Here is a 25,937-nt window from a genome sequence, read left to right as displayed (position 1 = left end):
TTCTAAATACGGCCTAACTAAGATTGTATAAAGCTGCAACATGACTTGCCAATTTTTAAACTCAATGCCCTGGCCATTGAAGGTAAGCATGCCGTATGCCTCCTTGACTACCTTCTCCACCTGCATTGCCACTTTCAGTGATGTGTCCTGTACACGCAGATCCCTCTGCCTATCAATACTCTTAAGGGTTCTGCCATATACAGTATATTTCCTATCTGTATTAGACCTTCCAAAATGCATTATCTCACTTTTGTCCAGATTAAACTCCACCCGCCATCTCTCCGCCCAAGTCAACTGATCTATATCCTGCTATATCCTCTGATGGCCCTCATCGCTATCTGCAAATCCACCAACCCTTGTGTCATCTGCAAACTTACTAATCAAACCAGTTACATTTTCTTCCAAATCATTTATATATATTACAAATAGCAAAGGTCCCAGCACTGATCTCTGAGGAATGCCACTTGTCACAGCTCTCCATTCAGAAATGCACCCTTCCACTGCTACCCTCTGTCTTATTTGACCGAGTAAGAAGTCTCACAACACCAGGTTAAAGTCCAACAGGTTTATTTGGTAGCAAAAACCACTACTTTTCAGAGCGCTTGCTGCTCCTTCGTCAGGTGAGTTGGAGTACTATTCACAAACAGGACATACAAAGACACAAACTCAATTTACAAAATAATGGTTGGAATGCGAGTCTTTACAGGTGATCAAGTCTCAAAGGTACAGACAATGTGAGTGGAGAGAGCATTAAGCACAGGTAGAAGAGAAGTGTATTGTCTCCAGACAGGACAGTTAGTGAGATTTTGCAAGCCCGGGCAAGTCATGGAGGTTACAGTTAGTGTGACATGAACCTAAGATCCTGGTTGAGGCCGTCCTCATGTGTGCGGAACTTGGCTATCAGTCTCTGCTCAGCAACTCTGCACTGTCGTGTGTCATGAAGGCTGCCTTGGAGAACGCTTACCCGTATATACTCCGTAGAAAACACTGCAAACCACAGCAGCTGCAGAAAAGGCCTCCCAGTAGGATCCCCTTCTCTCAAAATGCAGTCTCCCCTACAAAAACCACAAGTGACTATGTTTGCAGTCTGCTGCAAAATCCAGCTCATTGATGTGATCTGACAATCATCCTGACAGAATGATCCTGCCAAGCTGTGTGTGTGTGCGCGCATGTCCATACAAATGATGTCTCCCTTTTGGGAGTGAACACGTGAACAAAATTACCACACATTAAAGGGGGGGGGGAGGTGGTAACTAAGAAACACCCATCCAAACCAAAACCACTTAGATTACAGACAGCAAGGGAAGGAACTTGGGGCTTTTATTTTCTCTGTCCTCCTCCTGTCCGTACTATCCACTCACTGTAAAAATTGCTCTATTGTCACCCAACTGACTAATGCCTATGTGATGGAGTTTAAGATTATCACTATTGTCCATTCTCTTTCCAATGCTAATATTTGCATTTGCATCTCCTTAAGGAAAAGGCATATTGTACAAATCCCAGAGGGATTTGTAGGATAAATATGTGGGGTTATGGGAATAAGGCCTAGGTGGGATTGTGGTCGGTATAGATTCCATGGGATTCTATGATTGTGCCCTAAAATGAGCTGACGCCACATTCAATGAATTATAAAGATTACACTTTCCCCCTTCTGTAACATTAACTGCCTCCATCTCTAAGTCATTACTACCAACAACAAAACTTGAGCGTCACTAGGCCTGCATTTATTGCCCACCCTCAATTGTTCTCAACAAGGTGGAGGTGACTTTTGGCCATGTATTTAACACTTACATTCTCTTAGTGATTTTCTCTCTGGCTCCCACTCTCCAGCAACTTATTCAAAACAATTGATATTTTATTCAAAATTCAACAAGGATGGCATAATTCAGCATGATTAAGGATCTCATTTGTGACTTTGCTAGGGCAATCTTTAAAAAAAAGTCATGAATTCTGAACTTTACAAGATGATTATCTTTTAAAATGTCCTCTTTAAATCAAGATAAGATTAAAATGTTGAAAAGAAAAAGCAAATTCCTGACAAAAAAACTCAATTTCGAGAAATGCCCCATGTGATCAAGTTGCCAATGGGGTGAGAAACTCAAATATTAACCCACTGAGGTGAGGTAGCAGTTTTAAGACCTTTCAGATAATTACACAGAAAAATGATAGATGTGGCTGAGACACAGGAACAAAATAATATAAGTTGTTCACCTTTAACATTCTCAGGGTCAATTAGTTAAGTAGAAGTTGGCAGCAACAGGTTAACAGACTCAATATCCATACTCTTTGACAATCCATAAGAATTGATTCTTCAAGGGTTTATTTCAAAATACTTCTATAAATTACCTTTCCCATTAACTTCCCTATCATGCACTATCCTAAATCAAGAAAGTGGCTTTGTAAACAATATGTCCCCAATATCAAACTGAAAGCTGTAGAAGACATGTTCAGTAATCTTCCTTCACCTTGTGTGGGAGAATTATTGTTCTTTACACAAAGACACAATTGAACTTAATGAACAATCATGTAGGAAATCATGGCCTGGTAGTAAACCCGTCCCTAACTTCAAGTCCAATTGTCCTTGGACAGCCTCTTTTAGAATAAAAGAAAATTAATATTTATTTTACAATTATGTATACATTATGTTATTTTGCATATGATCTGAAACTACACGTTTCCTAGTAAACAGCCTTAAGGTATGTTTCTTTGTGAGAAATGGACTTTAAATACACATCAGTCACGATACAAATAAATGGTAGAATGGGCTAAAGGACCTACTGTTCTTATCCTTCATTCTGGATTCCCATGAATTACCATGTCATTCTGCGCTTTCAGGTGCCTTTTATTGAAATGTAATCCTTCATGACTTGCATTTTGATAAACGTTCTGTAAGATCCATTCATTCCTCAGAATAGACATAGACAGCACTGATACGGAGTTGAACTTCTTTTACTGAGCGGCATTTAAAACTAACACATTATAGCAAGCAGAAAAACTGATTTACTGAGAGAGAGAGATATCGGTAAAAGCTAGTCCTGACACAGACATGATCCAACTTTACATGCTGCCCACAGATAGCTGTATAGAGCATTATAACTTTTCAGTTATCTGTGTCATGAAATTACTCGGTGTAAGATACATCTCTAACTTTCATTAACAATTTGCAGCTGTGGCCATGAGAAGTTTTATTTTGGCTTATGAAAAAGCCTTTTAACCTTTCAAAAAATGCAGTCAATTTCAAAGATAATCCCGGCATGCCTGCTGAGTCTTAAAATTTAAAGCTGAGCATACCTACATAACCAGAAATTTCTTAAAATGAAATTTTTTGCATAAACTGAAGCAAACCATACAAAAGATCCCACATGTTCAAAACTCTGCATAAACCCCTGAATGCGATAACTATTTAGGAGCTATGGTATCACTCTAATTTACTGTTGTATAACAATGGTTATCTTCAAATAGAACTGCAGTAGAATACAATCTCCATATGGTGGCACAGTGGTTAGCACTGCTGCCTCACAGCACCAGGCTCCTGGGTTTGATTCTTGGCTTGGGTCACAATCTGTATGGAGTTTGCACGTTCTCCCCGTGTCAGCATGGGTTTCTTCTAGGCACTCCGGTTTCCTCCCACAGTCCGAAAGACATGCCGGTTAGATACATTGACCTGAACAAGGGCCAGACTGTGGTAACCAGGGGAATTTCACAGTAACTTCATTGCTGCAGTGTTAATGTAAGTCTTACTTGTGACCAATAAATAAGTTTTACTTTATATTATTAGTTACTGGAATATGCAACACCAGTCAATGTTTCAACTAATTGTCTAATGCCATATGTTGTTCTATTGTAAGGATTTAGAAATTGACATTTTGCTGGTTACAAATAGGCCTGGTTTAAACCTTAAAAACTGCTGCTACATTAAAAGAGAATAAAGGCCACTGGAACTTGTTCAATTGCAACAGGCGGTCATCATCAGACAAGGAAGTGCTAGTTCTGAGATTACCTGAAACAATGCGAAAAGCAGAAATGGCAAACAGGTGGCCCCTCACCACATTAAATACTTCAGCTGTGAGTAAGAATCTCCTGTTTTTCTGATAGGCCAAAAGAAAACGATGGCTAACTTGATCAAGCATACGGGTCCAAAAGCAGACAGCATATACACATTCTGATAAGGGAAGACAAAAAACCGGGAAGATGCTAACCACCTTAGGTTTGATGGTTCGGAGGGTTGTGTGACTAGAGAGAGTTATAAGAATACAGATAAAGCAACTTCAAGTTTTAGAGTCTGAAATCTTGCAAGTAGGGGTCAGCTCAGGGGGGAATGGGATAATTTTGATCTTCAGAATCTACTGGTTCCATCAATGGCACATCCCCAACATGGGTTTTCTGGTGGCCTGGGGTGAATCAATGGCAAATCCCATGGATAGCAGCAGGACCAGAAGATCTCAGCGCTGTCAATGGCATGCTGTTTCACACCACAAGAAAAACACTGGGGAGGTCAGAGAATACCACCCATTGTTTTACAGCTCTATAAATGAGAGCTTAAACACTGAAACGCACTGATACTCAATTATACAAAATAAAGGTTTGGTGTCAACTTTGAATCTCTTACGCAACCACCACCACCAGGGCACATACCAAAAAGAATCTTGCAATTCAAGATCTTACCTTGTTGCACCATAGTGGATCGCAGCATTCCTGTTTTGGACCAGATCTTTATTTGTCCATCTTCACCAACTGAAGGAGTACAGAGAGTATTCCATTAAATGCAAAATTAACAAACAAAAAGACTTTGGCCGCGATTCTCCCATTCGGGAGCTGGATTTCCTGCACTGTCAGCTCTGTACCAGAAATCATTGGAATGGCGCAGAAATCACTTAAATAGTTATTTGAATCTCATTTAAATGAGATTAGCAGGGATGGAATCTCCAGCACTCCCCCCCCCCCCCCCCCAACACCCCCCAAGTGGTTCATTCCAGCAGGGATAACAGTAGCCCCCCACTTTTGGGGAACTAATGGCACAACCCCGCTGGAGAAAAGGAAGGAGGGAATCAGGCACCCCCCCCCCCTCCACGAGGATCGGGAGAGCAGGTGTCCTGGGCATTGGCCACATGACATTAACCAAGTGAGTAGGGCCTATGGGAAGCGATCAGTGGCAGGGGGAGGGTCCTGCTGCCACTCTGCAGTCAGGATCGGTGGAGGGAGGCCAGTAATTTGGAAGGCTGGCAATGCAGGCCACTGCACATGGGCCAATCTCAAAGCTGACAGATCGGCGCGTGCAAAGTGGCAAACTCAGCACTATGCTCCTGGAATCTTCCAGGGGAATAGGCGCCACCCACAGCTTTGTAATGATAAAGACGCTAGTAACCTCTGCAGAGCACAGAGTGTGGGAGATTTGTCGCTGAACTCCCACTGGAAAAAACAAGCATGAATTACAGTTTTCATGTGAATTTGACACTGAATATTTTTGGGAGAATTCCGCCCTTGATTTTCTACTTGAAAGTGAACTTCTGTTCAGTTTCCGTCTTACCTAGATGTATTTGTAGCCCTGTCTTACTTGTAATGGGATTGACATGCCAGGTAATCTATCGAGTTACTTTCACTCATCTTGTTACTACATATTTATTAATAGTACAAACTACAGAGGAAGGCTGTAGAAAACATCCTCCTGTAATCATTATGAGGGCCAAGGCAGATTGATTTGCATTGGCTAGAAAAGAGTCTGTTGGGAATCATTACGTGAGCAAGCTGACACAGTTGCATAAAAGTTAACTGTTTCAAAATATGAACTCTTTTCTCTCATCATCGATGCTGTCTGACCAGTTTAGTATTTCCAGCATTTTACGTTTTTATTTCCAAAATGCCTATGTTTTTCTTCTACTGAGGAATCTTCTCCAGTGTGATCAATAGAGCTGTTGATAGGCCCACTGCCCACACTCCTCTCTTCATGAGTAACAACAGGGTCCCCCTTGGCCTCATTTTCCCTTCCATCAGCCTCTGCATTCAACAGATCATCCTCTGCCATTTTCATCACCTCTAGAGTGGTTCCTTGACCAAACACATGTTTGCCTTCCCTCCCTTGCTGGCCCCTTTCAACATTCTGAAAGGACCATCTTCTCCACAACACCCACTAGTCTTTTCTGGCACCTTACCACGCAAACAAAGAAGAATTAACACCTGCCCTTTTACCACTCATCTTCCTGCCGTTCAGGGCTCAAATGCCTTTTCCTGCTAGAACAGTGAACTATTTGACACTGAATATTTGAACAGTGAACTATTCTTCCAACTTAGTACACTGCATTTACTGCTCACAGTGTAGACTTCTCAATGTTGGAGCAGCCAACATAAAGTAACCAATCATTTTTCTTAACATCCTTGTTCAAGTGTGACCCTTAGCTTATGGTTGCTTGCTGTTCATTCTGACTTCCCAATGCTTGGCCTCCTTCACTGTTGCAATGAAGCTTAACACAAGTCTGAGCAATAACACCTCATTTCAACTTAATTGTGGTTATCATTTTCTCTCAGACAGTATGTGGTGATATTATAGGATCAGTGCACCAAAACCACTGGGATTAGAGGTGGTGGGCTGGTGACCATGATGGAACTTCATACCACTGAGCTCTAACAGTTTTTCTTTCACCACAATCCTGGGCCATGTGAGTACCCTAATCTTTGCCAGATTTTTCATGCTTTCCTTCCACTCTGCTGTTCTGCTGTAATCATTTACACAAGTTCTAGGCCCATTAACATCCTTTTTTGTTCCCCTTTTCCTTACCTCTTACTTTTTTAAAGCCAAATATCACTATCATCTTCCAGTTCCGATTAAACATCACCAACCTAAAACATTGACCCTGATACTTACAGGGAGTACAGTAGCAGGGAGGAAACCAAGAATCACCGGTATGCTGAATTCTCACTGAATTTAGTGATAGGATCTCAACGTTATTTTCTTGTTCTGTTTCCTCTTGTCAAGCAGCCAGATTGCCAGCAGCAGTGTGCTGCAGCTGGGGACCATTGCAGTCAAGTCTTTAGCAACAAAATATACACAACTACGAATAGCCTTGAGACGAAACATCCCGAAGTCTTGTTCATCATGATCGGGGACTTCAATCAGGCCGAGCTCAAGAGTGTACTTCCATGTTACCACCAACATGTCTCCTGTTCCACTCCTAGACCACTGCTACACAAATATTAAACATGCCTACCGTTCTATTGCCCACCACTTTGGCAAATCAACCATAAAGCTATGCTCCAGGTCACAAGCAAAAACTGAAGCGGTAAAATCCATCAAAGAAAGTCGTGCAATGTTGGTCTGAGGAATCAGATAATCTCCTGCAGGGCTGCTTGGAATCAGTGGACTGGTCAGTATTTAAAAGCTCTGCCGTCAGCCTGGACAGGTATGCCACTACAATAACACTACAATAAGTGTCTGGAAGACTGTATACCAAAGAAGCAAATCCATGTGTTCCCAGCTGGAAACTATGGATGAACAGGGGATATCCACTGCTTGCTGAAGTCCAGGTCTGAGGCGATCAAGTCAGGTGAGCCTGCCTATACAAGAAAGCCAGATATAATCTAAGGAGATCCATCAAAGATGCCAAAAGGCAGTTCTGGACCAAGCTAGAGTCCCAGGTTAGCCACACAGACCCCCGCCACTATGGCAAGGTCTGCAAGACATAACAGGCTACAAGATGGGGGTATGTAATATCGCTGGCTCCAACACCGCCCCCCATGACGAGCTCAATGCACTCTATGCCTGTTTTGAGCAAGAGGTCAGCAACAGCATGCCCTCCACCCTGGAAGCCCTGGATGAACCGGTATCTGGGGTCACCATTGTAGATGTCAGAGCAGCTTTCTCGAAGGTCAACCCACGGAAAGCAACTGGCCTAGATGGGATGCCCGGACAAGCATTCAGATCCTGGGCAGGTCAGCTGGCTGGAGTATTTGCAGACATCTTCAACTTCTCCTTCCAATAATCTGAGGTTCTTATCTGCTTCAAGAAGACAACCATCATCCCGATACCTAAGAAAAACCAAGCAATGTGCTCAATGACTATCGGCTGATGGGTCTGACATCTATCATCATGAAATGCTTTGAAAGACTAGTCATGGCACTTATCAATTCCAGCCTCTCAGACGACCTGGATCCAGTACAATTTGCTTACCGCCACAACAGGTCCACAGTAGATGCCATTTCCCTGGCCCTGCACTCAATCCTGGAACACCTAGCTAACAAAGACACCCATTTCAAACTCCTATTTATTGACTATAGCTCGGTCTTCAACACCATTATTCCCACAAAACTCATCTCCAAACTTTATGATCTGGGCTTCGGCTCCTCCCTCTGCAACTGGATCCTGAACTTCCTAACTCACAGACCACAATCAAAAAGGACACTTCCTCCACGATCATCCTCAACACCAGTGTCCCAGAAGGCCCCTACTATATTCCTTATATACCTATGACTATATGGCCAAATTCGTCTCCAATTTGATTTTCAAGTTTGCTGACGACACCCTGTAGTGGGACAGAATACAGAAATGAGATAGAGAATCTGGTGAGCTGGTGCTGCAACAATAATCTCTCTCTCAATGTCAATAAAACAATGGAGATTGTCATTGACTTCAGTAAGCGTAGAGGAGAACATGCCCCAGTCTATGGGGACGAAATAGAAAGGGTCAAGAGCTTCAAGTTTTTAGGCGTTCAGATCACCAACAACCTATCCTGGTACCCCATGCAAACACTATAGTTAAAAAAGCCCACCAATGCCTCTACTTTCTCAGAAGACTAAGGAAATTTGGCATGTCAGCTATGACTCTCACCAACTTTTACAGATGCACATAGCAAGCACTCTTTCTGGTTCTATCACAGCTTGGTATGGCTCCAGCTCTACCCAAGACTGCAAGAAGCTACAAAAGGTCGTGAATGTAGCCCAATCCAGCACGCAAACCAGCCTCCTTTCCATTGACTCTGTCTACATTTCCCGCTGCCTCGGCAAAGCAGCCAGCATAATTAAGAACTCCATGCACCCCAGACATTCTCTCTTCCATCTTCTTCCATCGGGAAAAAGATACAAAAGTCTGAAATCACATACCAACCAACACAAGGACAGATTCTTCCCCGCTGCTGTCAGACTTTTGAATGGACCTACCTTGCATTAAATTGATCTTTCTCTCCACCCTAGCTTTTGACTGTGACACAACATTCTGCACTCTCATTTCCTTCTCTATGAATGGAATGCTTTGTCTGTAGACCACGCAAGAAATAATACTTTTCACTGTATGCTAATACATGTGACAAAATAAATCAAATCAAATGGGAGCGATTGTGTTTGGCGGAGGGGATTGGTAGAAGGGCGGGAGTCCAACAATTTGAAGGGAGGAAGAATAAAGTTAGGGCTCGAATGGGATTTGGTTGGGTGAAAGGAGAAGATTAGAATGCAGCAATGGAGTGAGAAAAGAAGGCTCACATTGAGAGCTGGAGAGGATGAAAGGAAAGTGTAGAAATGGGCTCAGCTGATCATGCCCACAGACATAGCAGCAAAATCAGCAGAAGGTTTTCTTGGGTACGGAGGGGAAAAATGAGCAGAAGGTTTGCTTGGGCGGAGAGGGGGAAAATCTTCCTGTGCCCCCTCACCCACAAGAAGGGCTCCAAAAAGCTCTTAACTCCTGAAGCCAGCTGCTCCCATTTCCATTTCACTGTCAAGTTTCTTGAGTGTGAGAAACTAGCCCACAGATGCTAAATTTAAGTCAGTCTACCAAATATACTCCATGAGCCTGATTTTAAAATCATTGTAAATTCTGCCTCTTCCCCTCCCCTTGCGACTGACTCTCTCCTGCACATCCTTGGGTGGGTTGTTAATATGATTAACTGTGTTCTCTCAGAGCCGTTGAGTGCTTCCAGCACTTCTATTTCATGAATGAAAATGGCTATTGATTATGGAAAAATGATTTGATGATATATTGCTTCTCTGGGACATAATGTTACAGGACAGGACATGAGGCTTTACCCATTTGAGCAGTTATGGCAATATTTTCATGTGCAACACTGCACCTGATTTTCCCAGAATGCATCAAACGGTTGAGCTAATATACACTTCATGTAAAGGATACAGAATGAAGGATGATACCACTAATTATGCATTTTCCAAGGAAGCAGAATTCCAAATAGATCACATTAGTTTTAAAATACTTCACTCACCTGTCACCAAAGCGGTTCCCTCATAATTCCATCTCCCCGCCAACACAGCTCCACGGTGTGCTTCTACACTTTTTTCTACTCGTCCAGTCTTTGAGACCAAATGAAATTTGCCTTTAACAAACAATGTAACTCATCAATCATTTGCATACAGGACGCACTCATTTTCTACTGTATCACTACAAAGAAAAATGTTGTTAATAACTGGTTACACAATTGTTGCTTACAAGCACAATGCATAAGGCAAATGAGATAGTGGAGCTTGGTACATTCTCCATAGCTTTGTTCACCCTAGTTGTGCAAATTACTCCAGTACTATACATCAGCATTTGATCTTCCATTATTCTGATACTAGCTTTCTTGGTTCCCTCTTTCTCTTCGTTCCTGTTCTAACTTTCAGCTACTTCAACTTTGAAGCTCTCTCTCTCTGAACACATCCACCATGCTCCCTCTCCATCAATCAATCCAAAACGTGCTAAAAACTTTATCATACTTTGGGTCATGTCCCCAAATTCTTGTGCAGTTTTTTTACGATTGTGAAGCACGTTGGGACATTAACATGGTGCTAAAACTATTGACAATGTTTTTGATGTGGAATAACTGCTTTAATGGCTATCAAAATATTTAACAAATGTACAGTCTAACTAAAAAGGACAAGTCCACATGTTCTTTCAAAAACAACTTTTCCAAATTTGCAAGTAAAAATAAATGGAACAGGTGTGACACAATTGAAAGATTTAACTAATTCATTATCAGTAACCTAACAGTCATCTTAAGTGAGGTAGTAGTTTTTATGACTAGACTGTTTTTAGCAACAGCTGCCACTTTTAGCTATGGAGGAGTGACAAGCTAAATACAACTTTAAATTATGAAATACAAGTCTAAGTAATTTAATGTATTTCATTTCACAATAGCAAATGAGGTTACTAATTTTGAATAAGAAATCAGAATTTTAAGTTACTTCAATGTGAAGAGATTCATATTTTATGTTCTGAACTTAACAGTAGACTTATTTCAAAAAATTTCAACACATTTGTATTACATTAACTAAAAATGTCTGATACTCAACATCAATATTTCCTATTGCTTAGGCTCAGAAAAACAATACATAATCCATTACCCGCACTTTATTAATGCTTCAAATATTTCCTGAATGATTGACCCTGGTGCTATGAATTGTTGTTATTTTACTTCCAATTTGCCAGGATCTATAAAAATGACAATCCCAAGGTTGTCCTCAGGACAATAAAGCTCCATTTAGGAATATACAAAACTTATTTTACTGCAAAATATCAGTCACATTATTCACAGTCAGTTTGCAGAATTGTTAATTTCAATGCATGTTCTAAGTATACTCTGAGAATAGGAGGTTAAGAACTCGCAGGGTATTGAATCAGTGCCAGAATTATAAAATTTCCTGATCACGAGAGCATTTTACGATCTGAGTTTAAGCAGTCTCAATCCAGTCATTAGAAGCCATGGACCCACCGTAAAACATTTGCAACAACTGACAATCTTAACTGTAGAAGATAGAGTGGCTATGTAGAAATTAGAAAAATGTTCAGATGGGTTTACTAGTGACTGCTTTTCTGAGGTTAGGGTTGAGGCGCACGCACAGGAATAGAGAAGTCTGCATCTAACCATGCCATACTTAATGCAAACAAATTGTTCATTGCTCGTCATTAAAATCCCTCACCTTAATAAGTATTAAATTTGTAAAGAAGACATGAACAGCAAGAAATGTAACGTGCTACACCAATATTATGAAAACATACACATGAAAACAACACTTACCATCAGTACTGGTGAGCACAAATATTTCTGCTTGCATCTGCTTCTTGCCCCCTGTTGTCTTTGGGAACCAGTGCAGGTCTATGGGGTAAATTTCTTCAGCTAGTCTTACTATTTGTGCAGTTTCATTTGTCAACAAATTCCACTTCAGGATTTGATGATCATCACTGGACGAATACAACTCATCTGCTGTTGTCCAACCCACGCAACTGACCAATTCTTTATGTGCAGTAAAATTAAAGAAAATAAGGAAGCAGTATAACACTGATCTTAATTTCAAGAAATGATTTTTATTATTAAGTATGTTGGTGCAACCTCTTGTTGCTCCATTGTGTTTTCATAAAGTCATTACATCATGACTGCAATTGCCCATAAAACATTCCATCAAGGGATGTTCCTAAAACAGACCACACTGAAATCAGAAAGCAACTAGGGGACTGCTCTCATGCACCGCCTAGTGGCTGGTTCAAGACCATCATTGGTACAGACCATCAGAGCAAGCTACCAGTTTGCTGGACCACTGCACAGGCGCTAAAATTGTGCAAAATGCAAAGACGTTTAAAAGAGAAATAAAAATGTTCAAATCGACTGGAGTTCCGCACACATGAGGACGGCCTCAACTGGGATCTTGGGTTCATGTCCCATTATCTGTAATCCCCATGACTTGCCTGAACTTGCAACATCACACTTACTGTCCTGTCTGGAGACAATACACATCTCTTTAACCTATGCTTAATGCCATCTCCACTCACATTGTCTGCACCTTTAAGAATTGACTAGCCGATTAGCTGTAAAGAGTAGCATTCTAGTCAGTATTCTGTAAACCGTGTGTGTCTTTATATGCCCTGTCTGTGATCAGAACTCCCCACTCACCTGATGAAGCTAGTGGCGTTTACTACCAAATAAACCCGTTGGATTTTAACCTGGTGTTGTGAGACTTCTTACTGTGTTCACCCCAGTCCAATGCTAGCATCTCCACATCATAATTTCCTGGTTTGCATGGCTCAACCATCATATATTTGTTCAACCACTGGACCAACACAGGGAAATAGCCCACACAACATTATAATTAAAATGCTGTAATCTCTGTGCAATGGAATTTTGAAATGCACATATATATATTTTTATAATTGGCTTATTTGAAATTTAGAACTGTAGATTTTGGTATTACATAAGCACTATAACATACTTCAGCTTGTAAAAACAGAATTTCAAGTACACAACCTTGGCGCTGTGTAGAGTAAGCAGTTTAGTGCTGTTTAGAGTAAGCAAAGTTTGTCAATAAGCCAGAAAAATGCTACACATACTATTTTAAAAGTATGGATTGTAATTTTCTATCTCCATGGCAACCTATGTTTATTTTTTGACAGACTACATTAGGATTGTTATCGCTAATGAAATAGGAGCAGTAGTAGATTATATGGCCATTGAGTCTGCTCCACCACTCAACATGATCATGGCTGATCTTTAACTTTAGCTCCACTTTCCTGCTCATTAATCCTATCCCTTCATTCCAGAAAACACCCAAATTTTGTTCATCTTAACTTTAAACATAATCAATAATGGAGTATCCACAACCTTCTGTTATAGAGAACTTCACAGCTCTTTGAGTGAAGAAATGTCTCCTCAGTACTAAATGATCAGCCCCTTATCCTGAGACTTTGCCTCCGTTCCTATATTCTTTAGCCAGGTGAATCCCCTTCACATTTGAATGAAGTCACCTCTCGTTCTTTTAAATTCCAGAGGATATAGACTCATACATAGGATAACGCCCTCATCCCAAAAACTAATCTAGGAAACCCTCGCTGTACTCCCTTCAAAGGAAGCATTTCCTTCCTTAAATATTGTAATTAAAGCTGTGCATAGTATTTCAAGCATGGTTTCACCAAAGTCCTGTACAATTGTAATGAGCCTTTCTTATTCCGTGCCCTAATCACCTTGTAATAAAGATCAACAACCAAATTGCTTTGCTAATTGATTGCTATTATCTGTGTGCTAACTCTGTGTTCTTTGTGGTATAGCCATGTCCCCAAAACTTCAACATTTACAAGTCTTATTCCTTATAACAAATACTCTGCTTTTTTATTCTCTTCAACAAAAAGTGAATAACCTGACACTTGCCTCATTATACTTGATCTGTCACTCACATAACATCTCATTGCATTATCTCCGTGTCACCTTCAGTTTGCAGTCCCACTTAGCTTAACATTAGATGCATTATCCTGTTTCTATGTCAAAGTAATTAATATATTGTACAAGTTGCAACCCATCTATTCTTGGGCTTGTCATAATTTTCATTTACATGCTACCCTAATCATCTGAAAATGCAGCATTAGTTTTCACTGAATCACCCACTTCCACCTCACCAACACCCTTTAAATTGTCACACTGCTTGTCTGACATCCAGCATGGGATTAGAAGTTTCCTCCAACCTAAATATTGGGAAGACCAAAATCGTTATCTTTGCTCCAACCTCCTTTTCCTAACAAATGACTACATCCCTCTCCTTGCAACTGAACCAGAATGTTCACAATGCTGGTGTCATGTGTGACCCCAAAAATAGTTTCTGACCACGTATCCATCACTAAGACTGCTTATTTCTACCGTTGTACATCACCAGACTTAATCCCTGCTTCAGTTCATCTGCTGCTATAACCATTACTATCAGCTTGTAATGCTTTAACACTAGAATTGCATTCCTTAACCACTCTGCCTCTCTTACCCCCTTTGTGACATTTCCTAAAACTTAGCTCTTTGGCCAAACTTTTGGTCATCTTCCCCAATATCTCTTTTTGCAGCTATGTCAAAGTTTGTTTCAGAATGCTCCTGTGAGGCACCTTATAAAGTTTCACTACATTAAAGGTGCTGTTTAAATACAAACTGATGTTGGAGTTATAGCCTCTCTAAACTTCCCTATCTTATTTTTCACCATCCACAACTTACCATATTCAAATCACAGTATTGTTTCTGACAAACTTATTCTTTCTCTCGGCCTCAAACTACGAAGCTCCTCATCTCTGTTTTACTTTCTCCTACAATCTCCAAACTTTTAAGAAACTCAAATTTGTTCTCAACTCACTACTGCTTATTTTGTCTTCTATCTTTGTCATTCTAACTTTAGTGCCCTGATTAATAGCTCTGAGGACTTCACTCACATGTTTCCATTTAAAACAAACACAGACCCTCCTGTGTATCTAGAGTATTTTGGACATGTTCAGAAAACCCATTCCTTTAAGGTTTTTGAATGTGAACTCGGATTGCAACCGTGCCTGGCCAGTATTGACATTAGAATATACAACAATATGTACCACAATATAAATCAAATGCATCATAAAGAGAAGACTCACGTGGAACTCTCCCAGCTTTTCTTTTGGAATTTAAGAACATAAGAACATAAGAAATAGGAGCAGGAGTAGGCCATCTAGCCCTTCGAGCCTGCCCCGCCATTCAATAAGATCATGGCTGATCTGTCGTGTCTCAGTTCCACATTTCCGCCCTCTCCCCATAACCCTTAATCCCCTCGCTTATCAAAAACCCATCAACCCGCATCTTACAAAAAATTTAGCGAGGCAGCCTCCACCACCTCCATAAAATACAAGAATATCTGTGCAATATCTTTTCCTTTAAGGGAGCTTTCACACAGGAAGCTGGATCACTCAAGAAAGGCACTAAATTGAAGGCAATTAAAACTGCACAACAATTATGTATTTCTTTATGGGAGTTTCACTGAATACAAAACAAAACAAAAGCCCAAGAAAGGTTTTGCTAATATTCCTTTTAGCTGGGGACTGAGGGGGCTTAATTGAAAATGAAAAGAAAAAGTAGAATACAATGGCAATTTTAGATTATTATTCTTTGGAAGTATACTTCACCTACCAAGAGTATCCTACCAGAATAATCAGGCATGTGACCCTTAAAAACTGTTGAGGTGGAACTTCACAATCTTCTTGCACTTTGTAGAAGGGACAAATAAATTATATTTCAGCCACCAAAAGAGTCAGAAAGTGGCTTCAAGAAACCTCAGCAGATTACAACTGAAAAAAATTGTAGATTTCTGTTAAGCATTTGTAAATAATTCTGCTCCAGAATGTTGGATTGGGAATCATTTGCTCTTAGATAGCTTAGCATCTGCGTTACTTGATCATTGCCTGTCCTGAATATAGGATTGAATTTTACATTCAAGCACAGGGAGGACAAAGAACGCCTGAGTATACCACAATCATAGAGTATACCCTTCAGCATACTTTATCTGTCAAAGATTGGTTTGGCTCAGTTGGCTGGACAACTAGTTTGTGATGCAGAGCGATGCCAACAGCGCGGGTTCAATTCCCATACCAGCTGAGGTTATTCATGAAGGCCCCAGCTTCTCAGCCTTGCCCCTTGCCTCAGATATAGTGGTCCCTCAGGTTAAATCACCACCAACCTACAGTCGTCTGGGACAATGGTGACTTTACCTTTACCTAGACTTACATAAAAAGCCACAATTCATTCGTGATCATGGATATCTCCTTTATATTCCTTTGTGTCAAGAGGCAATTATCAATTAATACCATGAAATAATAGCCAACAAAAACTGCTATGGAATTCCAAAGCAAATTCTATCAAATCTCTCCAAGGAGCTGACTATCACCCTGATAGTGTAGGACCTCAGTAGAGGAAGGTGAAAGGGAAAAAGACAGATAAGAAGAGGGAAACAATAGAAGCTGTGATATTTATGATCAATTGTGAATCCGACCAGCATAATCAACTTTCAAATCTGCCCTAAAATGGAATCATAAAAATGTAACTATTCTAGGACAGAAGAGGGCCAATGGGCCAATTTAGTCCATTCTGCTCTCTGATTGCTACAGCAATTTAACTAGTTCCACTCTCCAACTGTTATTTTTATGCGGTCTTAGAGATATTTTTTCCTTCAGATGCTTATCTAATTCCCTTTTGAAAGCCACAATTGAACCAAACATCATCACCCCACCAGGTGGTGCATTCCCGATCACAATCTTGCTGCGTAGAAAGCTTTTCCCTATGTTTCCCAAGCACTTTAAATCGGCCAGGGCATTGAGTATAAAATTTGGCAAGTTATGTTACAGTTCTATAGAACTTTAGTTAACCACATTTGGAGTATTGTGCATGGTTCTAGATGCCACACTACCAGAAGGATGCTTTGGAGAGAGTGCAAAAAAAAATTACCAGGATGATGCCTGGTCTGGAGGGTTTTAGGTATGAGGAGAAATTGGATAAACTCAGATTGTTTTTACTGGAAAAACAGAGGCTGAGAGGCAACCTGATAGAAGTCTAGGCATAGATTGGATGGATAGTCAGAGGTTTTTTTCCCAGGGTAGAAAGGTCAACTACAAGAGGACACAGGTTCAAGGTGAGATGGGGAAAGTTTAGGGTTGATGAGCAGGGAAAGCTTTTCACACAAAAACAGCAGCGGTGCCTGAAACACACAGCTAGTGAAAGTGGTGAAAGCAGGCATGTTAGCAACATTCAAGGGGTATCTTTATAGCTACATGAATGGGAGGCGAACAGAGGGATAATAACTGTGTATGGGCAATAAGTAGTGGGGCTAAGTAACGATTAGGGATCAGTGCAGGCTTGGTGGGCTGAAGAGTTTGTTCCTGTGCTGTATTGTCCTTTGTTTTTTTTGTGTCCTCAGGTTCCGGACCCTTTTGCCAACAGGAACAGTTCATCTCTCTCTCTTCCTTGTCCAGACCTCTCATGATTTTGAGCATCTCTATCAGATCTCCTTTAAGGCAAACAACCCCAGCTTCTCCAGACTATCCAAGTAATTGCCTTTTCTTCAACTTCTCTAAAGTCTTCCTAAAGTGCAATACCCAGGATTGGGCATAATATTCCAGTTGAGGCTGTAGTAATGTTGTGTAATGGTTCACTATAACTTCCTGGCTTTTGTACTCTACGTCCCCATTAAGAAAGCTCAGGGTCTTTTATGCATTTTAAACCATTTTTTCAATCTCCTCTGCCACTTTCAAAGATTTGTGCACATATGCCCCAGGTTTCTCTGTTCCTGACCCCCTTTAAAACTGAACACTTTGGTTGATATTGCCGTTCTTTTTACCAAAGTGCATCACTTAACACTTTTCTGCATTAAGTTGCATTTGCAATTTTAGGACTATGCATCTGATTCGCTTGCAATATAAAAAAGCATGTACTCATCCATTTTCTCAGATTCCATAAGGCGGTGACGCTCTGCATGACATTTGAAACAAAGAATCAGTTACTTGTTTAGTAAGTTGTACTTGCATCTAAATTATAATAGAGAGATATGATATTGATCAGTGAATGAAAAGCGGAAATTGTTTAATTTCCGAGTCCAGTTACCCTTTATTTTAATCCTATTAACCATAAAAGTATGCTGACACAGGAAAAACTGCAGGCAGTAACAATCCAAATATGCAAACATAATGATTGTCAAGCAGCCTAATTCAATTGGAGAAGAATAAGCTTTAGCTACAATGTCATTTGCAGTAATGAAAAAGTTCAAAAATTCACAACCGTAGATTTCAAAACTAATTATTTAATAATATGGTTTAATTTTATACAGATTTGTATAAAAACTGGCATCCGTGCAGTTTATTTGAATTATTTGTGCATAGCGTCACATGTATAACCAGGGAATATGGAGTTAAAACGAAACACGGAACAAAATGATAAGAAATTAAAAGAAAATATTTTGGTCCACAACAACTTATTATACAGGGCATTTAGTGTAATAAATCACACCAGGGCTCTTCACAGGAGCATTATAAATCATGACTGACCCCTTATATTTGTATTTAAGTAGTAAAAATATACAGATCTGTAGTTATCAGCACAATTGCCCATTTTTGACTTCCCACACTGCTGTTGCATAATACTTCTTGATGTTAAATTTAGCAGTTCTTGTGAATTCTGAACGACTAACCATGTTTATATTTGAAATAGGTACATTTGGTTACACAATATTCCTGATTTATACTTAACTCATCAATAAATATTTAGTGTAACAACAGGACAAAAATAAACAATTATTGCTAAAATTGAGCTGTATACAATCCATTTACTGAGGCTACAAAAGCTGTCTACGGTCCCCAACAATTTTCTCCTTACCAGCATCTCTTTACAAGGTAAACACAGACAAGGAAGCACATTATGTTATCTCAGCTCAATTTCCCATAAACAAAAAGCAACAGCTTCCCTTCATAACAATCCAGCTGGTCCTTAAGCAATGCCAAATCTTATACAAGAAGAAAATCCTAAAACCGTGAGGGAGCAAAGTAAGGATGATAGCAGTGACAATAACCAGAGGAGGAAAGGGTAAGGGTTTCACTGGGGTCAAGGGCATCAAAGATGCAGGTGCGTGCACAATTGAGTAGATCTGCAGCTGCCATGATAAACAGAGGGTTAAAGTGTGGAATTTTAAAGCTCAGCTACAAGCAAATTGAGTTTTTAATCCCCCACAAACCAATGGCAGACATGGAAAGACATACATTGGAAATAAGGAAAGATCTCTGTGGCATAGGATACAGTGAAGCTAACAGAGTTTCTTTATCTGTGATTAAGATGGAGAAAATAAAGAATGGTCACATAACATAGCAAGGTTGAGGTGGTTGCCATGAATCAAGAATTTGAATGGAGAGAGAGTTAAGGCAGAACAGGATGATAGTAAACCTGTGGAGAGAAGGTTGGCAGGTTGAGATGGAGTTAGAATCACCAAGGATAAGGAGTCACTTTGCAGAAGCTGAGGGAGGTAACACAGAGAATAACTTGGTCAGAAATTTATTCTGGGGCTTTGTTGGGCACTAAAAGATTTTAAGGTAGAGGCAAGAGAGAAAAGAGATTCGGTGATAAGGACCTTATACCAGCCTGGGCAGTCATTAACTCTATATGCAGGATCTTATAAGCTCCTACACTCCTTACAAAGAGAGGAGGATAATAAAACAAAACAAGGTCCCCATATCTGTATTTGAGGTATAAAATATGCAATATTATAATTATCAGCACGATTGTCCATTTTCAACTTCTAATACACATACTACTGGAAACAAGTATTTTGCTGGATGTCAACAATACTTCAGATTCGAGGCTCCAATTGCCATTTGCCAGGACTATCCATTTTGAAACCCGCACCTTCTGAGTCAGGCAATGGGAATACTATCACCAAGACAAAGCCTTCCTCCTATAATGTTTTAAATGTAATCAGAACTACTGTGTAATTGACAACATTTTTTGGTTTTATTTCCAATGTTTTGAATGTTTTTGTTTTCGCTCATTCGTAGCATGTTGTTGCTTCTTTTTCTTAAACCAGTTGCTTACTCATTTTCAGGATTTATTATAAATTCACATTAAGCCTATGTTGCAGTCTTCATAGAACATTGCCAAAAAAGACTTTCTCAAAGTCTAGATAACCAAGTCATTAGATTTACAACAGCCTATTAGGATTCCATCTCTTTAAAAGTCACTGAGGTTTGTTCAGACAAGATCATTCCTTGCTGAAGTCATATTGACTGCTGTTTACCAGATTGTTATCATACAGACAACCCACAAATTGGTTTCTGTTAAATACTTTGTTTACTCGTAACTGATGCAAGAGTAATGTTTAAACTAAATTTGCTTTGTTTTCAATGTACCATTGCAATTTGTCAAACTGCTGTATACAAGTAAAAAGGTTTACCAACATTGAGCAAGATTAATTTACACTTCACATTAGACTGCACAGAAAATAAAATAACAGGAACATCGCAGATTAACCCTGGATACACGGTGAATAAATTACTAGCTGAAATTTAAAGGAGATTATCAAATGACTCCATTAACCATGGATTGAGTGCTTTACAAAGTCATCTAAAACCTCAGATTAGGTTGCAACTTTTAACTCATTCCTTGGTGAACATTATTTTATGGAATACAATATGTTTAGAATATCATGTAAAGTTTTATCGTTTTTGAGAAAGTTACAGCGTTTCTTGCAATTTTTGCACATGTTCCAGAGTGGAAATGACACTACTGTGGGTGTCTGACATACGTCTATATGTTAAATCCAAAATCAATAAGTGTTGAAGGATCCTCCCATAAATAATGTTCAAAAACCTGAAACAATTTGCGCATCAGTATCTACCATGACGACAAAACTGTATAATTTGTGAAAACAAATGAAGAGTTATTTAATTGAGCAACAAATATAACTGAATAAATATTAATTTGTAACTTTAAACAAAATAAAAGTGGTTTTATACTTCAATCAGAGAGGAGAAATACTGTCACAGTACATAAAAATAGTAACATGTTTCATCTACATTTACTGAAATGAGAAGTCTTGTGCAACAGTGGTGGCGTCCCTGCTACTGGATCAGAAGCTTCAGGTTTCCTCCCACAGTCCAAAATTGTGCATGCTAGGTGGCTTGGCCATGCTAACTTGCCCATTAGTGTCCAAATATGTGTAGGTTAGTGGATTAGCCATGGTATGCACAGGGATAGGATGGGCGGGATATGGACCTGGATAAGATGTTCATTTGGAGTCAGACTTAATGGTTCAAATGGTCTCCTTCTGTACCGTGGGAATTATATAGATTCTATGAAGCTGGATGATGATCCATGAAAAGTTCATACATGATCAAGGCCAATGTATTTTCATATGTCATATCTTATCAATAACATCATAAACCTCACAACTATTCAATGCATCACAGACCCATCATTCACCTACCAACAATCTCAATACTTGTACCTCACATTCATGGCTTCACATCACTCTCATAGTTAGCACTACTGTAAGCCTCAACTTACACACACTGCCAGCTGTTCAACCATGACAAAGCATTACCCAAACAAACTGCATCACATTCAAAGATGTGTTTCTCTTTCTCTTGCAGGACAAGGTAGCAAACAATCACAGCCCAAGTTAACTGGTGGGTTCAGGCATGGCTGATGGTGCTCACCATCACTGAAATAGCCATAACCGAGGCCAGCGGGGCTGAAAGCATTAAAGATGATGGTATCCTTCAACCTAATCCTCCTTCTCACATATCACCCCCACATCTCATAATCACTTCAGATGTACAAGCTGCAGTGAGCCCTTGGCTCCTTCTCTTTGCTCACCACAACTGTAACACAATGTCTTTCTCCTTTCGGATACCAACGAACTGATACCTAATCAAGCAATGGGGGAAGAGCCACAAGACAGTGATAAAAATTAAACACCATAATTCCCTCTCAGTCACAAATGCTAATCTTGACACTGTTCATACAGTAAAAGCTAGGTTAGACGAGGCATTTGCACATGGTGACATGCAGGGCGCAAGTTCCCCAGAAGTCGAGGTCACATAAGTTCTGCTGCATGGCACACCACATGAGGATTATGATGGATGACAAACAGAAAATGGCTAATGGGAATGCACAAAAGTACATGGTGTACCGATTGCTGTCAAGGAGTGAGAAGGAGTCAGAGTCATTACAGCAGAGAAGGAGATAATTTGTTCCACTGAGTCAATGCCAGTGTCCGTAGAGCTATCCAGTTAGTACTATTTGCTAGCTCTACAGAGGCTGTAGACCTGGAATTTATTATGCTGATGTGCCCATGCAATTTCTTTTTGAAATTACTCATCAGCTCCACTTCCACCATCCTCAGAAGCAGCAAGATCCATAGTGTTACCAGTGGCTGTGTAAAACTGTTCCTCCTCACACCCCCCTCCCCCACATCTCTTGTCCCAAACTTAAATCTGGTACTACCTCTACCATCAGCTAATGGGAACAGCTTTTCTTTGTCTAACTTATGTGAAGATTATGTCATAATCTTGTACACATTATTAAATATTCATCAAACTATTCTGCTCCAAAGAGAACAAACCTTGTGTCTCCAAATTAAGCTTGTAGCTAAAATCACTCATCTGGTTAACCTTCTCTGCAATATCTGAAGGATCTTCATATCCTTCTCAAAGTTGGTAACCAGACTGAACACAATACTCTAAACTGCGGCCTAACCAGACCAGCAAGTTCAGTAGAACTTCCCTGCTTTTGTACTTGCTACTTGTATTTATCCCCAATGTTCTGATAACTGCTTTCTCAATCTGCCCTGCCACCTTCCAATATCTATGCACATGAATTCCCAGATCCTTCTGACCCTGAAGAACCAGTTAATCTATATCGCCTCTCCATATTCTTTTTGTCAGAGATCTTGCATGTCTCTGCATTAAATTCCATCTGCCACTAGTCTGCCCATCCTGCTTGCCTTTCCAATTCTTTCACAGGATGTGTGTGTTATTGGCAATGCCAGCATTTGTTGCCTGTCCTTAATTGGACTGAGTGGCTTACTAAGCCATTTCAGGGTGCAGTTAAATGTCAACCACATTACTGTGAACTGGAGTCAGATGCAGACCAGACCAGGAAGATTTCCTTCCTGAAAGGACCAGATGGGTTTTATGGCAATTGGTGATGGTTTTATGGTCACCATTACTGAGATTAGCCATCAATTCCAGATTTGTTATTGACTAGATTTAAACTCCATCAAGTGTCATGTTGACATTTTAACCCATATCCACAGAGCCCTAAGTCTCTGGGTTACTCGCCCAGTGACATTACCACTACCATCTCCCCTAGCCTATCAATGTTCTGTTGCAGTTGACTGGCATCATGCTGACTTTCAGGCACACAAAGTTTGAAATCATCGACAAATTCAGGATTTTTTATTCTATGAGCCTCAATTTTATTAAGCAGTCTTTTATATGTGGTATTTTTGTCAAATGCTTCCTTAAAATTCAACCATTGCTTTCTCTTCATCAATCTTTTTAGTTGCTTCATCAAAATATTCAACTCGATCAGTTAGGCACAATCTGCCTTTTGCAAATCTGTGCTTGTTTTCCTTTATAAAGATGACCAAAACTGTCCACAGTACTCTAGTTGTGTTCTCAGCACTACCCTGTAGTAGTAGCAAAACTTCCCTACTTTTATAGTCCACTTCCTTTTGCAATGAAGACCAATATTCTGTTTGCCTCCTTAATTACTTGCTGTACTTGCATGCTAACTTTTGTGCTTCATGAATAAATACACCCAGATCACCTTGCACTGCAGCAATTTGTATTCTCACTTCATTTATTAAATAACAGTCTGCCTTTCTATTCTTCCTGCCAAAGTGAACAACCTTACATTTTCCCACGTTATATTTCATCCGCCAAATTTTTGCCCTTTCACTTAACCTATCTATATCCCTTTGCACACTCTGTATCCTCCTCACAATTTGTTCTTCTATCTATCGTCATACTGACAGGAAATCTGGCCACAATACAATTCATTAATACAGATTGTAAATAGTAAACCATCATCCAAATCATAAACACAGATCGTAAATAGTTGAGGCACCAGCACTGATCTCAATGACATTCCACTGGCTTCAGTTTGCCAACCTGAAAATGACCCATTTATCCTGATCTGGTTTCCTGCTAGTTAGCTAGTCCTCCATCCATGCAAATATAACTCCCCAACTGTGTAAGCTCTTCTCTTGTGTAGTAACCCCTGCACAGTTGTATATTAAAAAGTCCAAGTGCTCTTTCAACGTTCTTCTTGAAGTGTTTGGCCAGGCCAGTACTAAATACATCCACCAAACAATTCGAGCAAGGTGGGAACTTAGAAGGAATTTTTGATGTTCAATTTTTGTAATCACATTAAAATCAAAACTCACCTCATATTCTGGATAAACAAGCTGCATTTCCAATGTACGTAAAGGATGGAATTTTAACCCCGAAATATGTGAATTTGGGTCAGATGGGAATTGAACTTTTAAAATTTTGAACACATCCCAACATGCCTCCAATGTTGTTTTAAAGAGGTAACATGGGTATTGGACACTGACACACTCAAAGGAGACAAGTCAATCATTTAAATAGTACGATGAAGCTGAGTGCCTCACATATTCACTCCTTTCCATTTTTAAATTTCCTGTTCTCTAGAAGTGGGGAATATTGAGTAGATGTTGAAGATGACATGGTCAATCATAAAGTGGAGGAAAATTGCTGGAGGGAGAGGGGTTGTCCGGATCATGGGTCAGCTGGTGAGGCAGAGTCACTGGATCACAATACAGCTTTCTGATTGGAGGGTAACATCAGATCAGGGGCAACATTTCGCTGATCATATGGGAGGAGCAGCTGACTGGGAAAGTGGGGGTGTTAGCTTGGGGGTTGGAGCTCAGCAATTGGGAGAGGGAAAATTAATGCTTGGGAGATCAGGAATTGACATGGTGTAATCCAGCTACACTCAGCAGCAAGGAGAGGCAACAATCAGGAGAAAGGAGGGCAAAAATTTGCTCAAGGGCCAGGGGAAGCATTCTTGCTCTTCCCAGCCCACACTCGGCTGGAAAAGCACCATACTGTTGAATGCCACTGTCATCAGTACTGGGTTTCCCAAGCACTAGGAAGGCCAGACCATTACCATTAAGTGCAAAAAATCTGTTAAAATCTGAGGCATGCAGCCTCGTTAATATATTCAAAATACTGGCTCATGTCTTGATAGCAGATTAGTTGCTTACACTGCAGAAACCCAAGTTTTACAACTTAAACCACATCTCCACCCCCCCCTGCCTCCATGCCCCTGCCTTCCTGGGGGGGATGTAATTTCAACATCCCCATGTTCCCATCTCCCATTCTATCAAAACCTCTGCTCTGTCTCACAAATTTTTAAACTGTCAACACAATATAAATGGTAATTAGAGACAGTCTGTTTAAATATTTTACTAATTTGCGTGTTTTTTTAAATAAATACATATTAGGAACAGAAAACACAAACTCATTTTAATGGATTTTGTAAAGTTTACAGAACACAATCTGTAACTTGTGCTCTTATCTCTTTAAAAATAAGCACTCATTGGAAATACTGCTTCAAAACAATAACACTTCAAAAAACCGTGTTCTCACCTTTTCTTCAAACAATTTTGAAAAAAGACAGAGCAAAAACGTCTGGAAGATAAAG

The 25,937-nt window shown here is 40.0% G+C and overlaps 1 protein-coding gene across 7 annotated transcripts in view; it reads right to left on the bottom strand.

Moving 5' to 3' along the window:
* Positions 1-25,937, bottom strand: part of ift80 (intraflagellar transport 80 homolog (Chlamydomonas)) — a 227,487-nt gene that overhangs the window by 166,466 nt on the left and 35,084 nt on the right. For 3 of the 7 annotated variants that reach the window (XM_080185487.1, XM_080185489.1, XM_080185488.1), the window contains exons 3-5: positions 11,988-12,211; positions 10,197-10,307; positions 4,666-4,734 (exon numbers count right to left, since the gene is read on the bottom strand). In XM_080185487.1, coding sequence (XP_080041613.1) covers positions 4,666-4,734; positions 10,197-10,307; positions 11,988-12,211 — 404 coding nt within the window. The remainder of the gene's footprint in view (positions 1-4,665; positions 4,735-10,196; positions 10,308-11,987; positions 12,212-25,937) is intronic. The other 4 variants (XM_080185491.1, XM_080185485.1, XM_080185486.1 and 1 more) reach the window with 2 other exon arrangements.

This window comes from Carcharhinus amblyrhynchos, chromosome 3, assembly GCF_965287045.1.
Source record: "Carcharhinus amblyrhynchos chromosome 3, sCarAmb.v2.hapA, whole genome shotgun sequence".
Lineage (NCBI taxonomy): Eukaryota > Metazoa > Chordata > Chondrichthyes > Carcharhiniformes > Carcharhinidae > Carcharhinus > Carcharhinus amblyrhynchos.
This window is presented reverse-complemented; position numbering and strand designations above follow the sequence as displayed.